This window comes from Aquarana catesbeiana, unplaced genomic scaffold (assembly GCF_042186555.1).
Source record: "Aquarana catesbeiana isolate 2022-GZ unplaced genomic scaffold, ASM4218655v1 unanchor237, whole genome shotgun sequence".
Classification (NCBI taxonomy): Eukaryota; Metazoa; Chordata; class Amphibia; order Anura; family Ranidae; genus Aquarana; species Aquarana catesbeiana.
The window spans coordinates 555,862-580,985 of NW_027362665.1; the positions used below are offsets into that span (position 1 = coordinate 555,862).

Below are 25,124 nucleotides of genomic sequence, written 5' to 3' on the forward strand. Positions count from 1 at the left end.
AAAAGTTGATAAGGTGTAAAGTTCTCGGAGCTCCAAACTGTGCCAGCTGTAGTGTAGCCACGCCTTCTTCCACCTCTTACACACGTGATGGTGAGGGCGCCCCCTTAGTGGTGATTTTTATTGATTTGAGAAATGTTTTTGAGCAAAATCAGTTTGTTGAAGTAGATGTAAAGTGGAAGCAGTGGACTTGCTGAGAACACTATATCGAGCACAAAATATTGTATGATCACATAAATTTGCAGAGGTTTTTAGTTTATTTTATATAGCAACAAATATTATAAGATTAATGAAGTAGGTGTAAAGTGGAAGCAGTGGATCTGCAGGGAACAGCATCTTGTGCACAAAGCACTTTATGTTGTATATGAATTTATACATGGTGTGGTGGACAGAGAGGGGGGTCTGATAGAGAGGGGGTGGTAAAGATAGAGGGGGGCTGACAGAGAAATAGAGAGGGAGGGAGGCTGAGAGAGGTTGTTAGAGAGAGAGAGATAGAGGGGGGACTGACAGAGAGGGGGGCTGAGAGAGGAAGGGCTAAAAGAGAGGGAGTTGAGGGAGGGGGGAGATGAGTGAGACCCCTAGCCCTGTCCCTATCTGCAGTCCCTCCTTTGTCCCATTGTACTAGAATCTGTCTGCAGGTCTGTGTGTATGATGATGATGATGTGATGGTACGGAACCTTCCATTCAATACCAGTCTGTCTTCTTGTGAAGATCCGCTTTGATCCTTTCAGACAGTCAGCAGTGCCGTAGGAGCTTTTCTTCTGAGCCCTGGGCTCTCTCAGATCCCCCCACCTATCTGCCCTCGGATCACTGATTACTGCTGTGTGTGGCAACGGATGCCCACCTGCACCCCAAGGGTGATGCGGATTGCTGCCGTAGTGCCACTAGCGCTGCGCCTATTTGCCCCCGCTAAATGGCCATCACACTGGGGACAGTAAAACAGCGCCCCTTTACATTCTGCACCCAGCCCCAGGGCGGTGCCCTGCCTGCCTCCCCCAATCCTATGCCACTGGTCACATAGCCGCCGGGTAGGGGAGGGGTAGAGGATGAGGCACAGCCGCACAGGCACTCACAAGGATCAGGTGCCCTCTCTGCTCCCAATGGAGAGTAGGTAAGCCAGCGGTTGTGGCTGTGCCCTAGGCGACTGCCTAGTTTTGCCTAGCGGTATCGCCGCCCCTGGGTGCACCCCGCGCACCCGCCCAGAATCGGCCCTGCAGCCGGGATATTGCGCAGCACTTGCAGGTGTCAGGGAGCCACAGCCGAAATGTGGGAGAGTTGGGATGTCTGTTGGATCTCACCAGTCAGGAGACTTTCCTGTCATCCTACATGATCCCTTCTGAGGATTGTTCTATCCTTCCAAACAAATGTATGAAATCACAGATGCATAGATCCCAACTGTTCCTGATTTCCAGGGACTGTCCCTGATTTGGAACAATGTCCCTCTGTCTCTCTTTCCTCCTCATTTGTCCCTCATTTTGGTCTGATCTATATAGTTGTATATAAAATGAACTTTTTATCTTTCAAAAATTGTTTCTCAGTGCTAAACCTTTCATCCAGTTTCTAAATTGCTGCATTTGTAAATTTTAACAGCTAGTGTACAGGAAAAGTAGTGGTAAAAAAGCACTTGTGGGTTTAACCAATATTTTTTTTTTGTATGATTCTCCTTTAAGGGGGCGTGGCAGGGGGTGTGTCCAGTGCCTACATACTTTTGCTAATAGGTGTCCCGCATTCCCATCTCAAAAAGTTGGGACGAATGTCAACGAGTCCTCCTTCTATGTGATCTAGAAGATCTTGAATCACAATGCCTTTATGGCTGAAGAGGATGACTCAGTCTATATATTTTTTTTAATTGTTTTACAGCTTTTTTCACATTAATTATTTTATCTATATATAAGGAAATGTTCTTACTTTGAGAGATCTCCGCCACCATTCCTATGTAAACATTACATCCTTGCAATTTATGTTTAACATATTCATTATGAGTGGACTGATATGTATATTTTTATGCTTTTTGATATATTTTTGAATTTTCTTCACCAAAAAGTTCAATTTCGGGAGTTATGTTTTTAACTTTGCCCTGTAATACAGGAATGGTTATTATGAGACGTTTCTTGGGGCTGCAGTTCCTCTGAACTCCACAAGATGGAGATCTTACTTCTACCCAGACAGGAAGTCTCTATGGAAAACAGGAAGTGATGTCAGGTACAGACAGGAAGTTCCAGGTGAGAGGTGAGTCGGGAGGAAGTAGAGAGAAGACATTGCTGGACGTGGCAGTAGATGAGGTAATAAGATCTTATTTTCTATTTACACCCAGTAACCCCCCGTCATGTCCGTCCTCTTCCTCCATAGTCACTGTGATGTCTTTTATCTCCAGCAGATGATGATACACACATATATAGTGTGGAAACCTAGATTAACCCCTTCAGGGTCAGAACATTTCCCACTTATGGGGCGGGAACATTCTCTTCATTTTGGAGATAAATTCTAGTAATATGTTCCTCTAAACAAACAGCACTGACAATAAATAGACAAGACAATGACCATCCTGACCATACATGGCCTACAAAGGACAATTATTACACTACACAGGCTGTTGGTCTCTGATGGTCCTCTCACCCCACCTGCACATACTTTTCTCACCTCCTTAAAGGAGAAGTCCAGCTTGAGATCACTTGGCTGGTCTTCTCCTATGGGTTACAGGAGTACAATTCATTTTGCACTCTTGTGACCTGTTTTCAGCAGAGAGCGGGATGAAGTCCTCTCTCTGGTGACATCACTGGAATCAGTCCAGGCACCGCATCATCACCACAATGAAGTCTGGATCTTCCAGGTGTCTGGACTGATGGCCATCTCAGCCTCTCAGCGAGCCACTGAGAGACTGAGACGGGCACTCCCCTCCCCCCCACATCTCCAGTGAGTGCGGGGGGCAGAGCTGTGAGAACCGAGCCATCGCAGATGTTAGATCGATCGGTTCTCAGTGAAGAGGTGCCGGGGGACCGATGCTGCATCCACCTAGGTAAGTATGAATCTGAAAGAAAAAAAAATCATACTTCTCTTTTAAAGACCTTCTGCCAGCAAGTGAAGGAAGCCTTCACTTCACCATTTCACCGTTCTAGAAATATGTTACAGGATACAAAATAGACCAAGAAAACAAACCCCTCCCCCCTGCTGTCCTCCTACCAGCACTGAAATAAAAAACACACACCAGTAATGTGCACTACAAGGTCCAGCCCAACAGACAGCAGTCTATGGTAACAGCATGATGAGGACAAATGTTCATTCCAACATACAAGGGTCCTGCAGCTTGTCAGATAAAGATCCGGGAAGATCCAAGGAGATTAAACAACAAAGAAATGACAGCGCGAGATCCTCATTAGAATGATGAAGTCATTTATTCCATAAAAACAAATAGTACACTTGTTATAATCTTCATAATCAGCATAGATGGCAGATGGGTTGCTATTGGAGAGAACAAAACTGACTCCTCCCCCACAGTTCTGTACTCCACCAGCAGCATCCTCCTGCTATCCAATCCGATCCCTTCTCTTACTGCAGAGAGTGACAGTGACATCACTCCGATCAGTCAGCAGGCTGCCGGAGATTGGAGCCTTGCAGCCGGAGTTCTGGCAATTCTCCTGATTAGCCGACAACTCCGACCAAAAGTCAGCAAGTTCCCCTTCCTGGACATCATGATGACCCCACATTGTCCTCACATCACTGCCTCAGAGCAAACAAGTCAAAGGAAGGATCGTATTTATCATTCCTTGTCTGCAGATCTAAAACTAATCAAATCCAGTTCAGAAACCAAACAAACCCAACATAGAAAGGGGAATATCTGATCCGGCAGGACAAGAGGGTCCCACACCTTAAAAATGTAGCAAAAAGTCCAAACTAAATCTGTTCCCATGGGGGGAGTAGTTGTTAAATGTCCAGCAACCCTCCTATTACCCCCCTCACATCCACATCCTATTATTGTGTGACCAACACCATCCAAATAATTCTTACTTTCATTTCCCAAAGTTATCTGTCTACAAGGAGACCTGTATAGATCAAATGACGGGACCAATGAGGATGGAGGAGGACCGGAGTCACATGACTGAGAAGATACTAAACCTCATCCTGGAGATCATCTACCTGCTGTCCGGAGAGGTGAGGAGGATTCTGGGAGGTCACATGACATCATTCTTATCTCTATTAATAAAACACAGACCTGACCGGAGAGGTGAGGAGGATTCTGGGAGGTCACATGACATCACTCTTATCTCTATTAATAAAACACAGACCTGACCGGAGAGGTGAGGAGGATTCTGGGAGCTCACATGACATCACTCTTATCTCCTATTAATAAAACACAGACCTGACCGGAGAGGTGAGGAGGATTCTGGGAGGTCACATGACATCACTCTTATATCTATTAATAAAACACAGACCTGACTGGAGAGGTGAGGAGGATTCTGGGAGGTCACATGACATCACTCTAATCTCTATTAATAAAACACAGACCTGACCGGAGAGGTGAGGAGGATTCTGGGAGGTCACATGACATCACTCTTATCTCTATTAATAAAACACAGAGCTGACCGGAGAGGTGAGGAGGATTCTGGGAGGTCACATGACATCACTCTAATCTCTATTAATAAAACACAGACCTGACCAGAGAGATGAGGAGGATTCTGGGAGGTCACATGACATCACTCTTATCTCTATTAATAAAACACAGACCTGACTGGAGAGGTGAGGAGGATTCTGGGAGGTCACATGACATCACTCTTATCTCTATTAATAAAACACAGACCTGACCGGAGAGGTGAGGAGGATTCTGGGAGGTCACATGACATCGCTCTTATCTCTATTAATAAAACACAGACCTGACCGGAGAGGTGAGGAGGATTCTGGGAGGTCACATGACATCACTCTTATCTCTATTAATAAAACACAGACCTGACCGGAGAGATGAGGAGGATTCTGGGAGGTCACATGACATCACTCTTATCTCTATTAATAAAACACAGACCTGACCGGAGAGATGAGGAGGATTCTGGGAGGTCACATGACATCACTCTTATCTCTAATAATAAAACAAAGACCTGACCGGAGAGGTGAGGAGGATTTTAGGATTCTAACATAACGTGTTCCTATTGATTCTCCAATACAGAGATTTCCTCTTGTGAAGTCAGGTGATCATATGACCATCACAGTGCCTCCATGTGACTCCCTAAAACCCGAGAGACACAACATGGAGAAGATTCTAGAAGTCACCAAGAAGATGATGGAGCTGCTGACAGGAGAGGTGAGTGGTGCTGGGAATTCTGGGACATTATCCAGTAACAGACAAGGGATGTGTCTGGATGGTGACTGTATCATTGTGTGTGTCAGGTTCCTATAAGGTGTCAGGATGTCACTGTCTATTTCTCCATGGAGGAGTGGGAGTATTTAGAAGGACACAAGGATCTCTACAAGGACGTCATGATGGACAATCAGCCGCCCCTCACATCACCGGGTAAGAGGAGACTTTATTGTAAAGGAGAGAGCAGTACGGAGGGTCCACCTAGATCCCCCATCATCTGATAAACACATAGAAACAATGTATTCAGTCAGTGTGTGTGTTTCCTACAGATGGATCCAGTAATGGGAACCCACCAGAGAGATGTCCCCGTCCTCTGTATTCCCGGGATTCCACACAGGAAGGTCACACCATCCCTCACCATCATCAGGTAGATGAGGAACAATCACTGATAGTATCATTAGGATCTGTACATTATCTGCATTGTTACAATTGATGTCATTTTTATTATATATTCAGAGTGGAAACCTGAGAGAGTCTAAAGTTGACGTTAAAGAAGAGATAGAAGAGGAGGATGATGAGGATGGGGTGATGGAGAAGTCAGAGTTTCTAAAAGAACACAAAGATCTGTACCAGGACACCATGGTGGAGTCATCCAGCTACAGAAACCCACCAGAGAGATGTCCCCGTCCTCTGTATTCCCGGGATTCCACACAGGAAGGTCACACCATCCCTCACTGTTACAAGGTTGGTGGGATGGATCATCTAGAACATGAACTTGAGGAGACAGGGGGGTTTATTTACTAAAGGCAAATCCACTGTGCACTTCGTGGTGCATTCGCTGTAGATATGAGGGGAACATAGAAGGAAAATAAAAAAACAGCATTTTTGCTTGCATACGATTGGATGATAGAAATCAGCAGAGCTTCCCCTCTTTTAAGATCTTCCCCTCGGATCTACAGCGACTGCACTTCCATGTGCACTTGTAGTGCGTAGTGGATTTGCCTTTAGTAAATCAACACCAATGTGTATATTTTTTTTATGTGATGTCACAATAATAAATCTTATATCTTACAGATGATATTCTCTCCCATTTTCTTGATTTAGAGTGGAGATCCAATCGATATAGAATTTGAGGTTAAATCAGAAGAAGAAGAGAGGTATGTGAGGGATGATCAGCAGTCTATGGAGGAGGATGGAATAACGGGGACATTTATAGAGGAGGACACTCCTACAGAGATCAGCACAGGTGGGTCATTAACACTAAATACATTCCTCCACCCATACTGCTCACTGATTGGTCCAGAGTAGGGCGGGGACTGGGTGATATCAGCCTGTAATCCCCTGGTCACTTTCCTGAGCTGTGTTCCCCGTCCTGTATTTCTGTATTTCTCTCGGATAATCTTCCTTCTCTGTGCTGCAGACACAATTTATTAGGGATGAGCTTTGAGTTCGAGTCGAACTTATGTTCGACTCGAACATCGGCTGTTCGCAAGTTCGCCGAACAGCGAACAATTTGGGGTGTTCGCGGCAAATTTGAATGCCGCGAAACACCCTTTAAAAGTCTATGGGAGAAATCAAAAGTGCTAATTTTAAAGGCTTATATGCAAGTTATTGTCATAAAAAGTGTTTGGGGACCCGGGTCCTGCCCCAGGGGACATGGATCAATGCAAAAAAAGTTTTAAAAATGGCCGTTTTTTGGGAGCAGTGATTTTTAATAATGCTTAAAGTCAAACAATAAAAGTGTAATATTCCTTTAAATTTCGTACCTGGGGGGTGTCTATAGTATGCCTGTAAAGGGGCGCATGTTTCTCGTGTTTAGAACAGTCTGACAGCAAAATGACATTTCAAAGGAAAAAAGTCATTTAAAACTACTCGCGGCTATTGCATTGCCGGTCCGACAATACACATAAAAGTTCATTGATAAAAACGGCATGGGAATTCCCCACAGGGGAACCCCGAACCAAAATTAAAAAAAAAAAATGACGTGGGGGTTCCCCCTAAATTCCATACCAGACCCTTCAGGTCTGGTATGGATTTTAAGGGGAATCCTGCGCCAAAATTTAAAAAAAAATGGCGTGGGGTCCCCCCAAAAATCCATACCAGACCCTTATCTGAGCACGCAACCTGGCAGGCCACAGGAAAAGAGGGGGGGGGACGAGAGAGTGCCCCCCCTCCTGAACCGTACCAGGCCACATGCCCTTAACATTGGAAGGGTGCTTTGGGGTAGCCCCCCAAAACACCTTGTCCCCATGTTGATGAGGACAAGGGCCTCATCCCCACAACCCTGGCCGGTGGTTGTGGGGGTCTGCAGGCGGGGGGCTTATCGGAATCTGGAAGCCCCCTTTAACAAGGGGACCCCCAGATCCCACCCCCCCGTGTGAAATGGTAAGGGGGTACTTACCCCTACCATTTCACTAAAAAACTGTCAAAAATGACAAGAGACAGTTTTTGACAATTCCTTTATTTAAATGCTTCTTCTTTCTTCTATCTTCCTTCATCTTCTTCTGGCTCTTCTGGTTCTTCCTCCGGCGTTCTCATCCAGCATCTCCTCCGCGGCGTCTTCTATCTTCTTCTCCTCGGGCTGCTCCGCACCCATGGCATGGGGGGAGGCTCCCGCTCTTCTCTTCATCTTCTCTTCTTCATTTTCTTCTCCGGGCCGCTCCGCATCCATCCTGGCATGGAGGGAGGCTCCCGCTGATTGACGTGTCTCCTCTTCTGACGGCTCTTAAATAACGGGGGGGCGGGGCCACACAGGACATGACGGGACTTCCCTGTGGCATTCCCCGTGACGTCACAGGGAAGTCCCGAACAGGGGGGTGTTCGGCTCATCCTTGCAATTTATGTATCTAGACTGGATTTATGGAGATTCTGGGGTTCAGCTGGCAGAAAAATGTTCATTTTCACCATAGATGTTACTAGATCTAGGCACCTGGGGCATGTGGTTTGGGTCTTCTGCCCCATACCCGGGTATGACAAGATGTCTGACAACAATTCTCCCAGGATTACTTGTTCTGTTATCTGCTGGCTGTGTCGGGTGGAGGGATATGTCTGTATAGTCTCAGACCCAAGTCACTGAGTGCAGTCTCAGGAGATGGGAGGCAGCGGTGTGGGACCTCTGCAAACATTTAATCTTCCACTGATTACTGATGTTGTGAATTCATGAAGGAATACATTTTATATTTACTGGCAAAAATATGAGAGTTTCTTAGGCCTCAAAAAGTAGATGAACTGTGATGTTACAATAATTGAACTGTTGCCCTTTTGGAGACCTTTAGGACAAATTAGACGTTCTCATGTTTTTCCAAGTTTTTCTACTACTTCAAATATTGAAGACTTTTACAAGCATGTATTGTGAGGAAAACTGCTGGAACAATAACTGCTCTCGTCACAAAACAAGGAGATATTTACATGGTATTAGTGAATAAATGAAAGCTACCCTTATAGCCATAGGAGACAAGGTTATACAGACTATTCTCACATAGAAATAACTTCATCTGGCCTAAACCCATTGTGTTCAAATGAGGGACTGTTTAAATAGCTAACACCTTGGCTAACAAAACCCATTGTGTGAATTTTTAGGAACTGTTTACACAAACAAGTCATCTCTAAACATCCACTGGGAAAGATTTGAAGTTTGTGCCAGTCAAAAATATTTTAAAAGTATCTATAAGGTTATTATAAGTCATTTCAAACTATCTATGACATTGTAGGTCATAGAGATATTATAATGTTGGCATCTGCGGACCCAACAACTTTGTTATGAAGAAAATATATATGAAAGTGTGATTTTATAAGTAGAAGTGTTTTAAGAAACTAATTAGTATTAGGAAAAACATATAATTATGATTATAACTATATAAAAGACTGTAGCCTATGCTTGGATAAACAAATATTCATTGGAGATACCAGAAGGTATACAGGTATCGATATAGATAATCATTTTTATGTAGCATTGATTAATATATATAACAACGTGTGTATTTCATAGATAGACCAGTTTTTACAGACATACTTTTATAGAGACATAGATATGTAACCAGTTTATGTAATAGTGATTAATCAAGATTATACTGAGTATATTTTATATTAGACCGATTACCAGAATATTTAAAGGTATATACTATCCTTACCATTATACACATTATGAAAATAGAACGTATTAACTTAAAAATATAAACTCAAAACACGTGTGAGACACCTGGTGGTTAAAGGTGGTATTATTTGAACTCACTAAATTCCCAGGAAAGGTTAATAATTAAGTCTCTTAAACCAGTAGAAAAGAGGCCACGTCCTTTTGGGCAGAGCCGTTATAAGTTTTATGGTCTTATTATCTGAAATGGTATTTAGAGGTAAGTAAGATGCCAGGAGAAAGAAAAAAGGAAGATGGAAGCTCAGGGATCCATCCTGAGGGGGAACACTGGGAGATACACACACTCCCAGACTGACACTCATGCACTATGCATGAATACATATCTTTACATTCATGAAGATTCCTCAACACCTAATACTTAGAACTCGGAGGTCACAAGAAGTAAATCCTCTTTAAGAGTATCCATTTTGAAACTACGGCAGCCATCTTAACTCTGGTAACCAGCCAATAGGAACTGTAGCCATCCTGGAATGGGTAATTATGTCATGTTGATTTTATCTTGTATGTTCTCTCAAATATTGATGTATTGAATATTATACAGTTGATAATCATTCTCCCGAATTAATAACCGCCTTGTAGATTTTTCTCTAAAGATTCATATTTTTCATTATATTTTTCTTTTTGCATAGTTGCCACATTTATTGACAATACAAACGTCTAATTTATTTCACATTGTTAACCACTTACTTACCTGCAGTATAGTAACGGTTGTACGTGTGAAATACAGACATTCTGTTTAATTGTCAAGTTCACAATGTTATTGATTCTACCGAGAAGTTATCATGGTGGTATTAGGTCAAAGGGACGGTACGCCCATTTTTGCAAGTGTTTTTATTGATTTTCAAGACGTTCATGTAACGCAATCGGTATCTTAATTTCATGTGATTATTTGTTTTTGTCAACCAATAAATAACTGTTTCGTATGCTCACGTCTCCATGAATAAGTTTCACATGCACAGACTGTGTCATATAGATTGATTTTGTATCTTAAAAATATCCTCGTTAAAAATTACTCAATAATAATTGTTGTGCGGGAAACCTGTCCTTAAAAAGGCACAACTTATTCTGACTGATTATTCACAACACTGAATACCAATATTATGAGTCCTGACCTACTGTATAATTATATTGTATTGTACTGTATAATTATTGTATAATTATAATTATATATAGTGTCCTGACCCCTACACTATATACTCTATGTTGTACATTACATTATTATGATACTATAAAATCCATCTCTTGTATCATGTCCTCAGTCTCTGACATCTCTTGTATTATGTCTGCAATCTCTTACTTAAACGCACTGCTATAGTATTAGCAAAATGTCCATTCGGTGCACCTCTAGCAGACATGATACAGAAGATGGTCAGAGACTGCAGACATGATGTAGGAGATTAATGCAACCTTACCTGTGCCCGTCAGATGCAGCCTCATCAGTACCTGTCATGCAGCCTCACCAGTGCCCGTCATGCAGCCTCACCAGTGCCCGGATTAAAGCGGCGATCTCCATGTGTCACGGAGCTGTGTTTGAATTGCCAGGGTTGCAGTAACAATGTCCCGCCTCCTGTGATCACGTCACAGAGTCAATGTGCCACCATTGGATCAGTGTGCCGTCTATCACAGGAGGCGGGACATTGTTACTGCAACCCTGGCAATTCAAACACAGCTCCGTGACACATGGAGATCTCTGCTCTGTAGGAGGGAGGAGAAGCTCCATCATTTTCCGCTCCATTATCGGCAATATTTTCCTTTTGGCAATGTGCCGAAAACACAATTTTCGGCATTTTCTTTTTTTGGCCGCTGAAATGTCTGTGCATCCCGAGAGGTAAGTATGATAAGTTTGTTTAAAAAAGAAATCCAACATTTACAATGACTTTAAGGTCTCTGTGCAGGGAAGATCAGCATCTGACCCCAGAGAAGGTGGAGGCCGATAGACTGGAGGTGATAGAAGGCATTACTATTACATAAAGTAAAAGTTTACTAGTATTGTGCATTATATATAAAATTATTATATCCATGAAAAAAAAGTCTCAGCTTTCAGTATTACTTTAATATAAAAGTCCCCCCCTCCCCCCTCTAACCTCCATATATCTTCATGTGTGACTCTCAGATGAAATCCCCATATATCCTACTTCTGGGTATATTTAGTATTATATATATGATATAAGATATATTACTTTCACTATTTTACAGTATAAATGAATCCCTTATAGTAGTGATTATCAGCTGTTTTTGTACTATAAGGGACTATTTTTTAACCCCATCATAACAGATGATTAAATAAAATAATGCTGCTTCTATTAAATGTCCTATGCTGGCCATACACGGATCAATTTTTGGAAGACAATATTCACACAAATATTTGTATGAAAATTATTTGTACATTCGATGAATGGACGAGTGTAGTTAGAAAATTCCACTTGTTTTAAACATTCAGTTATAAAATGAATGTAACTTCTGACCACAAACCACATACACACGATGTGAAAATTTGTTCGATGGAGAAAAGTTTTCTGTTCTACTCCTTTGAATTTTCCCGTCACTGTGGTGGAAAATGAACGCTGATTTGACCCACTAATGGTTAGAAAATTGGATGAATGTTTTTTTGAAAGAATGAGTTTGCGTACAGCCAGCATAAGTGACATCAGGTGCAGGGAGCTTGTACCCACCTACCTGTCTATGACAAGGGAGTCTGTCATCCATCATATTATATTACACTCCTGTCTGATCATCTGCAAAACAGAGTTTTACCTCTTTTTTATAATTTAATTATGTTGATCTCTGATTCTGATATGTAGGAGATTCTCCCTCTAATAATACATCTATCTGTCTGTTATTCTCAGAGTGGATTAAATATCCAACTATATATCTGGATATTTATATTTACCGCTGTATATAGATATTCAAGAATATTAACTCAATTATACACCAACCTTTTTTTGAGGTTTTTATCCAATTAGTTGATCAAAACAATAATCAGCCAACTAATCAATTCTGAAAATAATCATTAGTTGCCGCCCTACAGAGGACCCATTTACTAGTTACATTGAGGGGGGAATTGTAAGATCCTCAGAGACAAAGCTGCCTGATGTGGGCGGAGTCCTGGTTTAGGGGAACCAATCTGCTCATGTCTAGTAATAATCTTTTTATTTCTATTTTAGTAGATGGACGGGAGATGAGGAAAACCTCAGAGGATTGTCTCACTTTGTCTCCAGACTGTAAAGTAGAAGATGAGGACATCACACAGTATAGTCCAGGAGAAAACCCGACTACCTCAAATGTCCATCCGGCACCACACAGTGTAGATGGACCATCGTATTCCTCTTATCCTGAGGAACCTCAGACTGTGAGGGACGGTGCCGTCCTTCCAACAGAGAAGAGCTTTTCATGTACTGAGTGCGGGAAGTGTTTCCGTTATAAATCCAATCTTAATGTGCATAAAAGATCTCACACAGGAGAGAAGCCGTATTCCTGTCCTGAATGCGGGAAATGTTTTTCACAAAAGTCCAGTCTTTCCATACATCAGAGATCTCACACGGGGGAGAAGCCGTATTCCTGTCCAGAGTGTGGGAAATGTTTTTCGCTGAAGAGCAATCTTTACAGACATCAGAGATATCACACGGGAGAGAAGCCATATTCCTGTCCTGAGTGCGGGAAATGTTTTTCAGAGAAGTCCAATCTTTCCACACATCAGAGATCTCACACGGAGGAGAAGCCGTATTCCTGTGCTGAGTGCGGGAAATGTTTTTCAGAGAAGGCCAGTCTTTCCACACATCAGAGATCTCACACGGGGGAGAAGCCACATTCCTGTCCTGAGTGCGGGAAATGTTTTTCACAGAAGTCCACTCTTTCCAAACATCAGAGATCTCACACGGGGGAGAAGCCGTATTCCTGTCCTGAGTGCGGGAAATGTTTTTTAGAGAAGTCCAATCTTTCCACACATCAGAGATCTCACACGGAGGAGAAGCCGTATTCCTGTGCTGAGTGCGGGAAATGTTTTTCAGAGAAGTCCAATCTTTACAGACATCAGAGATCTCACGTGGTGGAGAAGCCGTATTACTGTCCTGAGTGCGGGAAATGTTTTTCAGATAAGTCCTATCTTTACATTCATCAGAGATCTCACACGGGGGAGAAGCCATATTCCTGTCCTGAGTGTGGGAAAAGTTTTACACAGAAGTACGATCTTAACAAACATCAGAGATCTCACACGGGGGAGAAGCCGTTTTCCTGTCCTGAGTGCGGGAAATGTTTTTCAGTAAAGTCCAGTCTTGACACACATCAGAGATCTCACACGGGGGAGAAGCCGTATTCCTGTCCTGAGTGTGGGAAATGTTTTTCAGTAAAGTCCAGTCTTGACACACATCAGAGATCTCACACAGGGGAGAAGCCGTATTCCTGTCCTGAGTGCGATAAATGTTTTTCAGACAATTCCAGTTTTAACAGACATCAGAGATCTCACACCGAGGGGAAGCCATATTCCTGTCCTTAGTGCGGGAAATGTTTTACACAGAAGTCCCATCTTTCCACACATCAGAGATCTTACACAAGGAAGAAGCCACTTTCCTGTCTTGAGTGAGGGAATTGTTCCTCACTGAAGTCCTGTCTTCCTGTACATCAGGGATCCCACACAACCCTTGAAGTGTATTAGTGTCTTAAGTGCGGGAAATGTCTTCTATATGAATGTTCATGGACATCACAGCTCTCATGTGGGGAAGAAGCACACACTAATATACACTTCAGATATAGCTACATAGTTACATAGTAGGTGAGGTTGAAAAAAGACAAATGTCTATCAAGTTCATTGCTAGATTATATGTCAGTATTACATTGTATATCCCTGTATGTTGCGGTCGTCCAGGTGCTTATCTAATAGTTTCTTGAAACTATCAATGCCCCCCCCACTGAGACCACCGCCTGTGGAAGGGAATTCCACATCCTTGCCGCCCTTACAGTAAAGAACCCTCTACGTAGTTTAAGGTTAAACCTCTTTTCTTCCAATTTTAATAAGTGGCCACGAGTCTTGTTAAACTCCCTTCTGCAAAAAAAGTTTTATCCCTATTGTGGGGTCACCAGTACGGTATTTGTATATTGATATCATATCCCCTCTTAAGCGTCTCTTCTCCAGAGAGAATAAGTTCAGAGCTCGCAATCTTTCCTCATAACTAATATCCTCCAGACCCTTTATTAGCTTTGTTGCCCTTCTTTGTACTCGCTCCATTTCCAGTACATCCTTCCTGAGGACTGGTGCCCAGAACTGGACATCATACTCTAGGTGCGGCCGGACCAGAGTCTTGTAGAGCGGGATAATTATCGTTTTATCTCTGGAGTTGATCCCCTTTTTAATGCATGCCAATATTCTGTTTGCTTTGTTAGCAGCAGCTTGGCATTGCATGCCATTGCTGAGCCTATCATCTACTAGGACCCCCAGGTCCTTTTCCATCCTAGATTCCCCCAGAGGTTCTCCCCCAGTCTATACATTGCATTCATATTTTTGCCACCCAAATGCATTATTTTACATTTTTCTACATTAAACCTCATTTGCCATGTAGTTGCCCCACCCCATTCATTTGTTCAGATCTTTTTGCAAGGTTTCCACATCCTGCGGAGAAGTTATTGCCCTGTTTAGCTTAGTATTGTCCGCAAATACAGAGATTGAACTGTTTATCCAATCCTCCAGGTCGTTTATGAACAAATTAAATAGGATTGGTCCCAGCACAGAACCCTGGGGGACCCCACTACCCACCCCTGACCATTCTGAGTACTCCCCATTTATCACCACCCTCTGAACTCCCCCTTGTAGCCAGTTCTCAATCCATGTATTCACCCTATGGTCCATGCCAGCGGACCTTATTTTGTACAGTAAACATTTATGGGGAACTGTGTCAAATGCTTTTGCAAAATCCAGATACACCACGTCTACGGGCCTTCCTTTATCTAGATGGCAACTCTCCTCCTCATAGAAGGTTAGTAGATTAGTTTGGCAAGAACAATTCTTCATGAATCCATGCTGATTACTGCTAATGATACCGTTCTCATTACTAAAATCTTGTATATAGTCCCTTATCATCCCCTCCAAGAATTTACATACTATTGATGTTAGGCTAACTGGTCTGTAATTCCCAGGGATGTATTTTGGGCCCTTTCTAAATATTGGTGCTACATTGGCTTTTCTCCAATCAGCTGGTACCATTCCAGTCAGTAGACTGTCAGTAAAAATTAGGAACAACGGTCTGGCAATTACTTGACTGAGTTCCCTAAGTACCCTCGGGTGCAAGCCATCTGGTCCCTGTGATTTATTAATGTTAAGTTTCTCAAGTCTAATTTTAATTCTGTCATCTGTTAACCATGGAGGTGCTTCCTGTGTTGTGTCATTAAGGATAAACACTGCAGTTTTGGTTACTGAAGCCCTCGATTCACTCGTGAAGACTTAGGAGAAGAATAAATTCAATACCTTCGCCATCTCCCCATCCTTTGTAACCAGATGTCCTTCCTCATTCTTTATGGGGCCAATATGGTCTGTCCACCCTTTTTTACTGTTTTGTTTGCTCTCCTCCGCTATGTGTCTTTCATTGTCTATCTTAGCCGTCCTTATTGCACCCTTACATTTCTTGTTGCATTCTTTATAAAGTCTGAATGCTGATAGTGATCCCTCAACCTTGTATTTTTTGAAGACCTTCTCCTTTGCTTTTATATGCATTTTTTACATTGGAGTTAAGCCATCCAGGACTTTTGTTCGCCCTTTTAAATTTATTACCCTATGGGATGCATTGGCTAATTCCCTTATTTAATATGCTCTTAAAGCAAACCCATCTTTCCTCTGTATTCTTTGTTCCTAATATTTTATCCCAATTTATGCCTTTTAGCAAGGTTTGTAGTTTAGGGAAGTTTGCTCTTTTGAAATTCAGTGTCTTTGTATTCCCCTTATGTTTCCTATTTGTGTTATTTATACTGAAGCCAATTGACCTGTGATCGCTGTTACCTAAATTGCCCCATATTTCCACATCCGTGATCAGGTCTGTATTGTTGGTAATCAGATATACTCCATGACTGATCTTCATCATGTAAGAAACAGTTCATAAAGAGATCACCAAAGACATGGATGAAGTGTTGTACCGTGTTGGCCATTGATAGCCAGAGAAAAATAAAAATCTAGTCATTACCTTTCATTGGCTGAGTGCATTTTGTGGTGTAACATTTTACAAACAATTAGAGGTCTAATTAAAAAAAAAAAGTTTAACAGTTATGACCGGCATTCGTCCAGCCATGATGAATATTGGCTGTATTTTATTTCATACACTGAATTCCTTGACTCCATCTAATGATCATAATGCAGTATTGCACTAATTGGGGTATTTCAGGAAAAATACCAGATTATGGCCACTAGATGGAGCTGATGATCATAGGAAATCACTGTGTTAAATCACAGCCAGAAATGGTAACAGCTGGATGAATGATTGTCACATTAGTCCAATACATTTTTTGAAAAATAGACCTCTTAATCTCCTTCATCAGACATGTCTTCATACTAATACCTGAGATCATACTCATACACTTATCAGTACAGTACACACTGAAGGATATAACTTAAATAAGCCAACACTATTAGACTAACCATTGAATTCAAATGAGAAATACTATGTTTGGACTTTAGATGGTACTAAGTATAATAGCAATTATCTCCAGCTAGTGGCAAATGTAGTATTTTCTATTTTAAATCAATGGAAATTATTCGACCAGCAAATAGCCAATTAAACTCCATTTTTCCCTCATTCACACAGAAGGAATGTACATGTATTTTCATTGGGTGAATTATTATGTAAATTATTTATGAATAGACCCCTAAATGTCAGGAGACGTTTATATAATGATGGGAGGTATGTAGCAGATAAATGAATAGACCTCCTATCAATGTTATTACCAGGCTGCAGCTAGGGGGAGCTCTAATGTTTAGAGTGTGACCACAGCAGAGTGATCCCATCTAGCTCACATTAACCCTTTCACTGCCAGAGCTGGTTTTCCATTATTTTTGCACACATGGTAATATGGAGATTTTGGGCCTGAAGATTAGATAAAACCCCCAAACATATATTTTCTGAAAGCAGAGGCCCTGGAGAATAAAATGGTGGCAATTGTTAAGGTGTTCCTCGTACACAAATTTCACCTTCATAACCGGGTTTATTTTCTACTTTCCCTCATTTTCTATGGTGTGATCTTTTCTACAATACTTTGTTATAATAATGTAACACGTTGTGTATTGTATTGTACACAAATTAATAATGACTCCGCCTCCACATTCCAGACAAGTCATTTTACTGACCAATTGGATTTCTTCCTTTACTATTTTTCATTTTTTTATTGCTATCTTGTTCAAGGTAAAATTATAAAAAAAATATGTATTAAATGAAAAAAAATATTTTGTGTGTCGGTGCAATGAGGAAAATCTTTGGTACCCATAATTGCTCATAGATAACGCTTTAAATCCTTTACAGGTCATCAGTTTAGAGATAACCAGAAATAACGGCCCAGAGTGCAGTGGTCAGGAACATGTCATATACTGTCCTGTGTATAGAGTGCAGTGGTCAGGACCATGTCATATACAGTCCTGTGTACAGAGTGCAGTGGTCAGGAACATGTCATATACAGTCCTGTGTATATAGATTGCGGTGGTCAGGAACATGTCATATACAGTCCTGTGTATAGAGTGCGGTGGTCAGGAACATGTCATATACAGTCCTGTGTACAGAGTGCGGTGGTCAGGAACATGTCATATACAGCCCTGTGTATAGAGTTCAGTGGTCAGGAACATGTCATATACAGCCCTGTGTATAGAGTGCGGTGGTCAGGAACATGTCATATACAGCCCTGTGTATAGAGTGCGGTGGTCAGGAACATGTCATATACAGCCCTGTGTATAGAGTGCGGTGGTCAGGAACATGTCATATACAGTCCTGTGTACAGAGTGCGGTGGTCAGGAACATGTCATATACAGCCCTGTGTACAGAGTGCAGTGGTCAGGAACATGTCATATACAGTCCTGTGTATAGAGTGTGGTGGTCAGGAACATGTCATATACAGTCCTATGTTCAGAGTGCAGTGGTCAAGAACATGTCATATACAGTCCTGTATATAGAGTGCAGTGGTCAGGAACATGTCATATACAGTCCTGTGTATAGAGTGCTGTGGTCAGGAACATGTCATATACAGTCCTGTGCATAGAGTGCAGTGATCAGGAACATGTCATATAGAGTCCTGTGTATAGAGTGCAGTGATCAGGAACATGTCATATACAGCCCTGTGTATAGAGTGCGGTGGTCAGGAACATGTCATATACAGTCCTGTGTATAGAGTGCAGTGGTGAGGAACGTGTCATTTACAGTCCTGTGTATAGAGTGCGGTGGTCAGGAACATGTCATATACAGTCCTGTGTATAGAGTGCAGTGGTCAGGAACATGTCATATACAGTCCTGTGTATAGAGTGCGGTGGTCAGGAACATGTCATATACAGTCCTGTGTATAGAGTGCGGTGGTCAGGAACATGTCATATACAGTCCTGTGTATAGAGTGCGGTGGTCAGGAACATGTCATATACAGTCCTGTGTATAGAGTGCAGTGGTCAGGAACATGTCATATACAGCCCTGTGTATAGAGTGCGGTGGTCAGGAACATGTCATATACAGTCCTGTGTATAGAGTGCGGTGGTCAGGAACATGTCATATACAGTCCTGTGTATAGAGTGCAGTGGTCAGGAACATGTCATATACAGTCCTGTGTATAGAGTGTGGTGGTCAGGAACATGTCATATACAGTCCTGTGTAGGGCTGTAACAACTAATCGATTAATCGACAACTAATCGATTATGAAATTAATCGATTACTATTTTCATAATCGATTAATCGGCCAGTAACATAATGGGGTTAAAAAAGCTAAAATTAGCCCTATATAGTACAAAAAGAGCAAATTATCTCTACTGTAAATATTACTTTCACTGTTGCACAGTAAAAAAACAAATTTTTAATTTTTTTTTTTAACTCCATTATGTTACTAAATGTCTTAGGCCTGGTTCCCACCTATGTGTTTTTTGGTGCTTTTTGCAGAAATGCACTACAGTTCATTTAACGTTCACATCTATGCTTTTTTCAGCTGCTGTGTATTTGGAAAGGGTCAAGGACCTTTTTCAATGCAAAACTTCAATGGAGAAGCTGCAGAAAAGCATGTAATATTACAGTTGTGTTTGAAAATCTGCAAAACAGTCTAGAATTTATTTTTCTTTAAATAAAAAAACTTGATATGAGTCCAGATTCAACCTCTAATAGTATATAGAATATATCTCTTCTGTCTGTTATTCTCAGAGAGGATTAAAGATTTTACTCCCTAACCATATAGTTGGTTATTTATATTTACCCCTGCGTATTGATATTTAGGAATAAATTGCCTTTTTTAAACTTTACATATTAACTAAATTACCGTATTTATCGGCGTATAACACGCACTTTTTTCCCCTTAAAACCAGGGGAAAATCGCAGGTGCGTGTTATACGCTGATCCCCTGCGATCCCGACCTGTCACATTTGCAAAATCGCCGACCGCGATTTGAAAATGGCGCCGCCGGCGCCGAAATACACAGAGCCGGTCCTCGGCTCTTTCCGGCGGCTCTCGTTCATTTTCGGCTCCACTCGTAGTCCCGAGCGGAGCTATCCGAACCTACTCGGCTAGGTTCGGATAGCTCCGCTCGGGACTACGAGTGGAGCCGAAAATGAACGAGAGCCGCCGGAAAGAGCCGAGGACCGTCTCTGTGTATTTCGGCGCCGGCGGCGCCATTTTCAAATCGCGGTCGGCGATTTTGGAGCCCAGAATGGCTGGGATCACTGGGGAAGGCTGCACTGGGGAAGTCTGCACTGACAAGGCTGCACTGACAAGGCTGCACTGGGGAAGTCTGCACTGACAAGGCTGCACTGGGGAAGGCTGCACTGGGGAAGTCTGCACTGACAAGGCTGCACTGGGGAAGTCTGCACTGACAAGGCTGCACTGACAAGGCTGCACTGGGGAAGGCTTCACTGACAAGGCTGCACTGAGAAGGCTGCAATGATGGGCATTTAAATGTAAGTTTTTTTTCCCTTCAACTTCCCTCCTAAAAGTTTTTTTTTCCTTAAAATTCCCTCCTAAATTGGGGTGCGTGTTATACGCCGGTGCGTGTTATACGCCGATAAATACGGTATACACCGCACTTTTTTTTAAGGTTATTAATCGCAACAATAATCGGCCAACTAATCGATTATGAAAATAATCGTTAGTTGCAGCCCTAGTCCTGTGTATAGATACACAAGGACGTATATATGGGAGGGTTTGGGGGTTGAAACCCCCCCAGAGTGTCAGTGTAGATTGCAGATGAAGTAGAAGTTATGTGTGCTGCTTTGCCTTTAACTAGTGGCACCGGCAGCGCCTCACTCGGCAGTGCCTTACACACGCTGTTGTGTGTTGCCTGAGCCTGGTCTGCTGTTACACCTCCCGACCACCGGGGCTCAGCTTTGGGAGGGAGGCTCTGTCAGCAGGGAGGGGCGGGGCCGGGAGCTCCACTGACTCTTTGACCCTGCCCTGCCTTGCCCCATGCAGCCTGAATGTGCTTAGAGGCTCGGAGCAGCAGAGAAACCCAGCGGGAACACTGAGCGCACCTCACCCAGACCTATGAGAGCCCCGTCCCCGGACCCATGAGAACCCCACCCCTGAGCCCCCGAGCCAGAGATAGCCCCGCCCCCAGACTGTCAAGAGCCCCGCCCCCAGACCGGTGATAGCCCTGCCCTCAGACTGGTGAGAGCCCTGCCCCCAGACCAGTGAAAGCCCCGAACGGTCATACCTGACAGCGGGAGGTGAGCCCGGCTGGTCAGGTAGGTTTTTCTGCCCACAGGAACTTGCAGTGTATTACTAGTATGTACAGCTGACATTGTAAATGCTAATATGTTTGAATGTAGCAGAGGCTGCAGGATATTATCTAGTGTTTATGTTGTAAAATCATCCTATGCTATGCTATACCTCTGCTGTCATTCTCTCACTAACAAAATGACTTAGCACTGTCCAGATGTTACATGCAATAATCCTTTATGAGCTGAAGATTGGGAATGGTTGATAATACCTGACTATTGACCTCTTTAACCTACATGTGAACATAACCGTTAGACCCCTTTCACACTGGGGCGGGGGCAGCGTCGGTGGTAAAGCGCCGCTATTCTTAGCGGTGTGTAAGCGGGTGTCGGGTGTAGTGGCTTCACCGAGGGAATCACATGTACTGACTTTATAACCCCGACAACATTTATTACCGGAGAGACGGTTGTAGTAGGAGTATTTCCAGCAGTAAGACTCACTCTAAGCATGGAGGCACAGATACACAGAACTGTCACTTCTGATGTAAGCAGTAGTTGTATTTGTCAGCACTATAGGCACTTTCCACTGACTGACAGTATAAACCCGAGCACACAATGGGGCTGATTTACTGCGCCGGTTCATACCTTAATTGTTGCGGCGGATAAATCATTGATTGGGCGTGTGAACCGGAGCACACAGACCCACAACGTGATAATAAATATGTAAACAGCAACTGTTGCCAAGGTAACGGCTGTTTTCTCATTGATAATAGCGCACGCCCATCTCATTGGATGTGTCTTGTTAGGCAATTAGTAGTTGTTCTCACTTAATTACCCCTTTTGATGCTAATCTCATTCCTATTACTTCGTTGAAATGTTTTTTTTTTCTATTTTTACACAAATCTTTCAATACATTACAAAGAACAGAAAAGTGTTCCTAAACCCAAGAAATTAATATTTTCAGATCTTGATCTTTAAAAGTGACCATACACTGCAATCTTAAAAAAATTGAAAAATTAAAAAAAATTGAAAAATTTGATTTAGTGCAAGAACCTGTTTGACTTCCAAAAATTTGAATTAATTGTTCAAGTGCGTCTTCTTATTACCTATTTTTCTGAAATATCGAGTTGTGCAGAGATTGGCCAATCAGATTGCATATAGTGCATGACCATCTTAAGTGCCAAATTTGGACTTTAGATGTGCCATGACCCCCTTGTATTTTCACAAGTGGACACAAGAACCTACATCTATAGATACATATTTGTGCAGCACGGTGGTGTAGTGGTTAGCACTTTTAATTAGCAGCAAAAAGGGTAGCTGGTTTAATCCCGCCTGTGACACCATCTGCCTGGAGTTTGCATGTTTTCCCTGTGCCTGCGTGGGTTTCCTCCAGGTACTCCAGTTTCCGTCCATACTCTAAAAACATGCTTTAAACCGGAACCTGTCTAAATTGGCCCTCATATGTATGAATGTGTGTTAGGCACCCACACAAACACCACCCCATGTTAAAAAAATAAATTTTTTTCTTAATGTGCAAATAAGGATCATCTCTTCCGCAGAGAACTTAGCAGCAGTACAAGTCACTTCCTGTAGGGGGCATGATGTCATTCTGGCCACCGCTTTCCGAGAACCACATATGCGCATACCTCCACGCACACAGCACTCGCGCATCTCATATACACGGCGGTCGCACATCTAGATGCATTTGGCTGATCTAGCTGCAGAAACCCAATTTTTAGGGAAATTAATAGTAAAGCAGATGCAGATTTCCAGGACTGGACTAACAAATGTTTCTAGTGAAAGACAACTGGTGTTTTCTATTAAACAAGGTCTAAATGGGCCATGGACATGCATCACAGTTATACTTAGGAATGTGTCTTTGCAAAGTTAAACTAAATGAAATCCTTTCTTATTTTTGCTTGGGGATAGAGTGCAGAGGGATTAGAAGTCTGGTCAGTTTTTGGGGATGTCTGCACCCCTAATAGGGTGAAGACACCTCCCAAATTCTGCCACTTTCTCCTTCAAATTTATTCACTTCCTGTCACATAGCCAAACAGGAAGTGAGGGTAAAACCCTACCAATGTCTTTCCTTGGGAACACACAGGTCAATCTAAATAGTTTCCCCATTAGGTAAATTGCTCTCTACCATTTTGCTGTGTACACTCCAAATTATTAGGTATCTTGGACTTTGGGGTTTATTTACTAAAGGCAAATCTACTTTTCACTGCAAGTGCACTTGGAAGTTCAGTTGCTGGAGATCTGAGGGGGACATGCAAGGAAGATAAAAATACACCATCTTTGCTTCTACATGATTGGATGATAAAATCACCAGTGCTTCCCCTCAGATTTACAGCGACTACACTTGTATTGCAGAGTGGATTTGCCTTTACTAAACCCTAAAACTACCTAATAATTTGGGGTGTACACCACAAAGTGCTAGAGTGCAATTTGCTTAATGTGGACACTAGTTAGATTGACCTGTGTGTCCCCAAGAAAAGACAGGGTTTTACCCTCACTTCCTGTTTGGCTATGTGACAGGAAGTGAAGACAATTTTAAGAAAAGGGACACAAAGTCCAACCTAAAAAAGACAAAGAAGGGTTCTAACACTCACTTGGTTTCCCTCAAATGTTCACAATTAGAATAGGATTGTCTTGAGCTCGATTTTAGATCAGTGCTTCTTAACCCTGTCCTCAAGTACCCCCAACAGGCCATGTTTGCAGGTTTTCCTTCATCTTGCACAGGTGCTTTAAATCACAGTCAATGGCTTGGTATCTTGGAAAGCTATTTTAGATGAGATAAATTCACAAAACATGTCCTGGTGGGGGGGGGGGGGGGGTACTTGAGGACTGAGGCTGAGAACCACTGTGCTAAAAAGGAAAATTGAATACTTACCGCTCTGTAATTTTTCCTTTCTTGGTGACATGAAGGCACCAGGAAAGTAACTGACAAATCACACCTGTTTTGTCTTCCAATGCCAATCAGCCTAGTTAAGCTGCAGCTGGGAAATCTGTTGCACGAACAGTAACAAAAAACACAAACATCAAAATTTGCAAGAAATTTTATTGGTCACCAAAACAGGACTTGGAAAAGAGCAATGAAAGCAAAAAACACATGTAGGTTAAATTTGAGACACTAACAGAATATGTTTTTTTAGGTCTGACCATTTTGCATTGGGAATTAACAGGAGATAAAAGAACTGCACCCACAAATGGATATCTATTAAGGATTTAAAAATTTTCACAACATCTTGAGAAAGATTTTGCAAAATAATGCAGCACAGACAATTAAATCAAAGTGAACAACCTACAAACGACACACATTGACAACATCAAAATAATTTCAGGGGAAAATATCCCCCACCCAAAAAATACAATAAACCAAAGTAAAAAAAAATCTGTTTTGCAAAAACATAAATAAAATACAAAGAGAAAATACATGTGTTACAAACTCGATAAGAACACCCAAATGTACTCTCTTGCCGCCCCCACACACACAATCTTGCCTCTTTTCAAGGCAAGGTAAAGAATGCTATCTGTAAGCTTTATATGAAATAGGTTTGTGTGCTAATGAGGCAATTGAAAACACATGTACAGTCCATGAAACACACAAAACGCAAGTTCACCCAATGTAGAGACTGAACTTCAAAGTGGGTACACCTGTTAAGGATGTCCTTATATTACTAACCCAAAAAACACACTCTATGAGCATGCCCAGAAACATCCAAGTGCTGTTCACACACAAAAACCAAAGTCCCTGAGCATGCCCAGACCAAGCCAAATGCATTTCACACACCAAAAGGCACAGAAAAAAAATCTAAGTCCCTGAGCATTCC

The 25,124-nt window shown here is 42.3% G+C and overlaps 2 protein-coding genes and 1 pseudogene across 2 annotated transcripts in view; 2 read left to right on the forward strand and 1 right to left on the reverse strand.

The window, feature by feature from the left end:
• Positions 1 to 25,124, reverse strand: part of LOC141122060 (uncharacterized) — a 396,180-nt gene that overhangs the window by 13,346 nt on the left and 357,710 nt on the right. The gene's annotated exons all lie outside the window — the stretch shown is intronic.
• Positions 1,904 to 6,709, forward strand: LOC141122027 (uncharacterized). The gene is made up of 7 exons (XM_073611824.1): positions 1,904 to 2,279; positions 4,018 to 4,146; positions 5,153 to 5,287; positions 5,374 to 5,497; positions 5,614 to 5,711; positions 5,801 to 6,028; positions 6,389 to 6,709. Exons 1-7 carry the CDS (start codon positions 2,193 to 2,195, stop codon positions 6,590 to 6,592), a joined length of 1,005 nt encoding a protein of 334 aa, XP_073467925.1. The 5' UTR covers positions 1,904 to 2,192; the 3' UTR covers positions 6,593 to 6,709.
• On the forward strand, positions 12,531 to 16,603 carry LOC141122020 (uncharacterized; annotated as a pseudogene).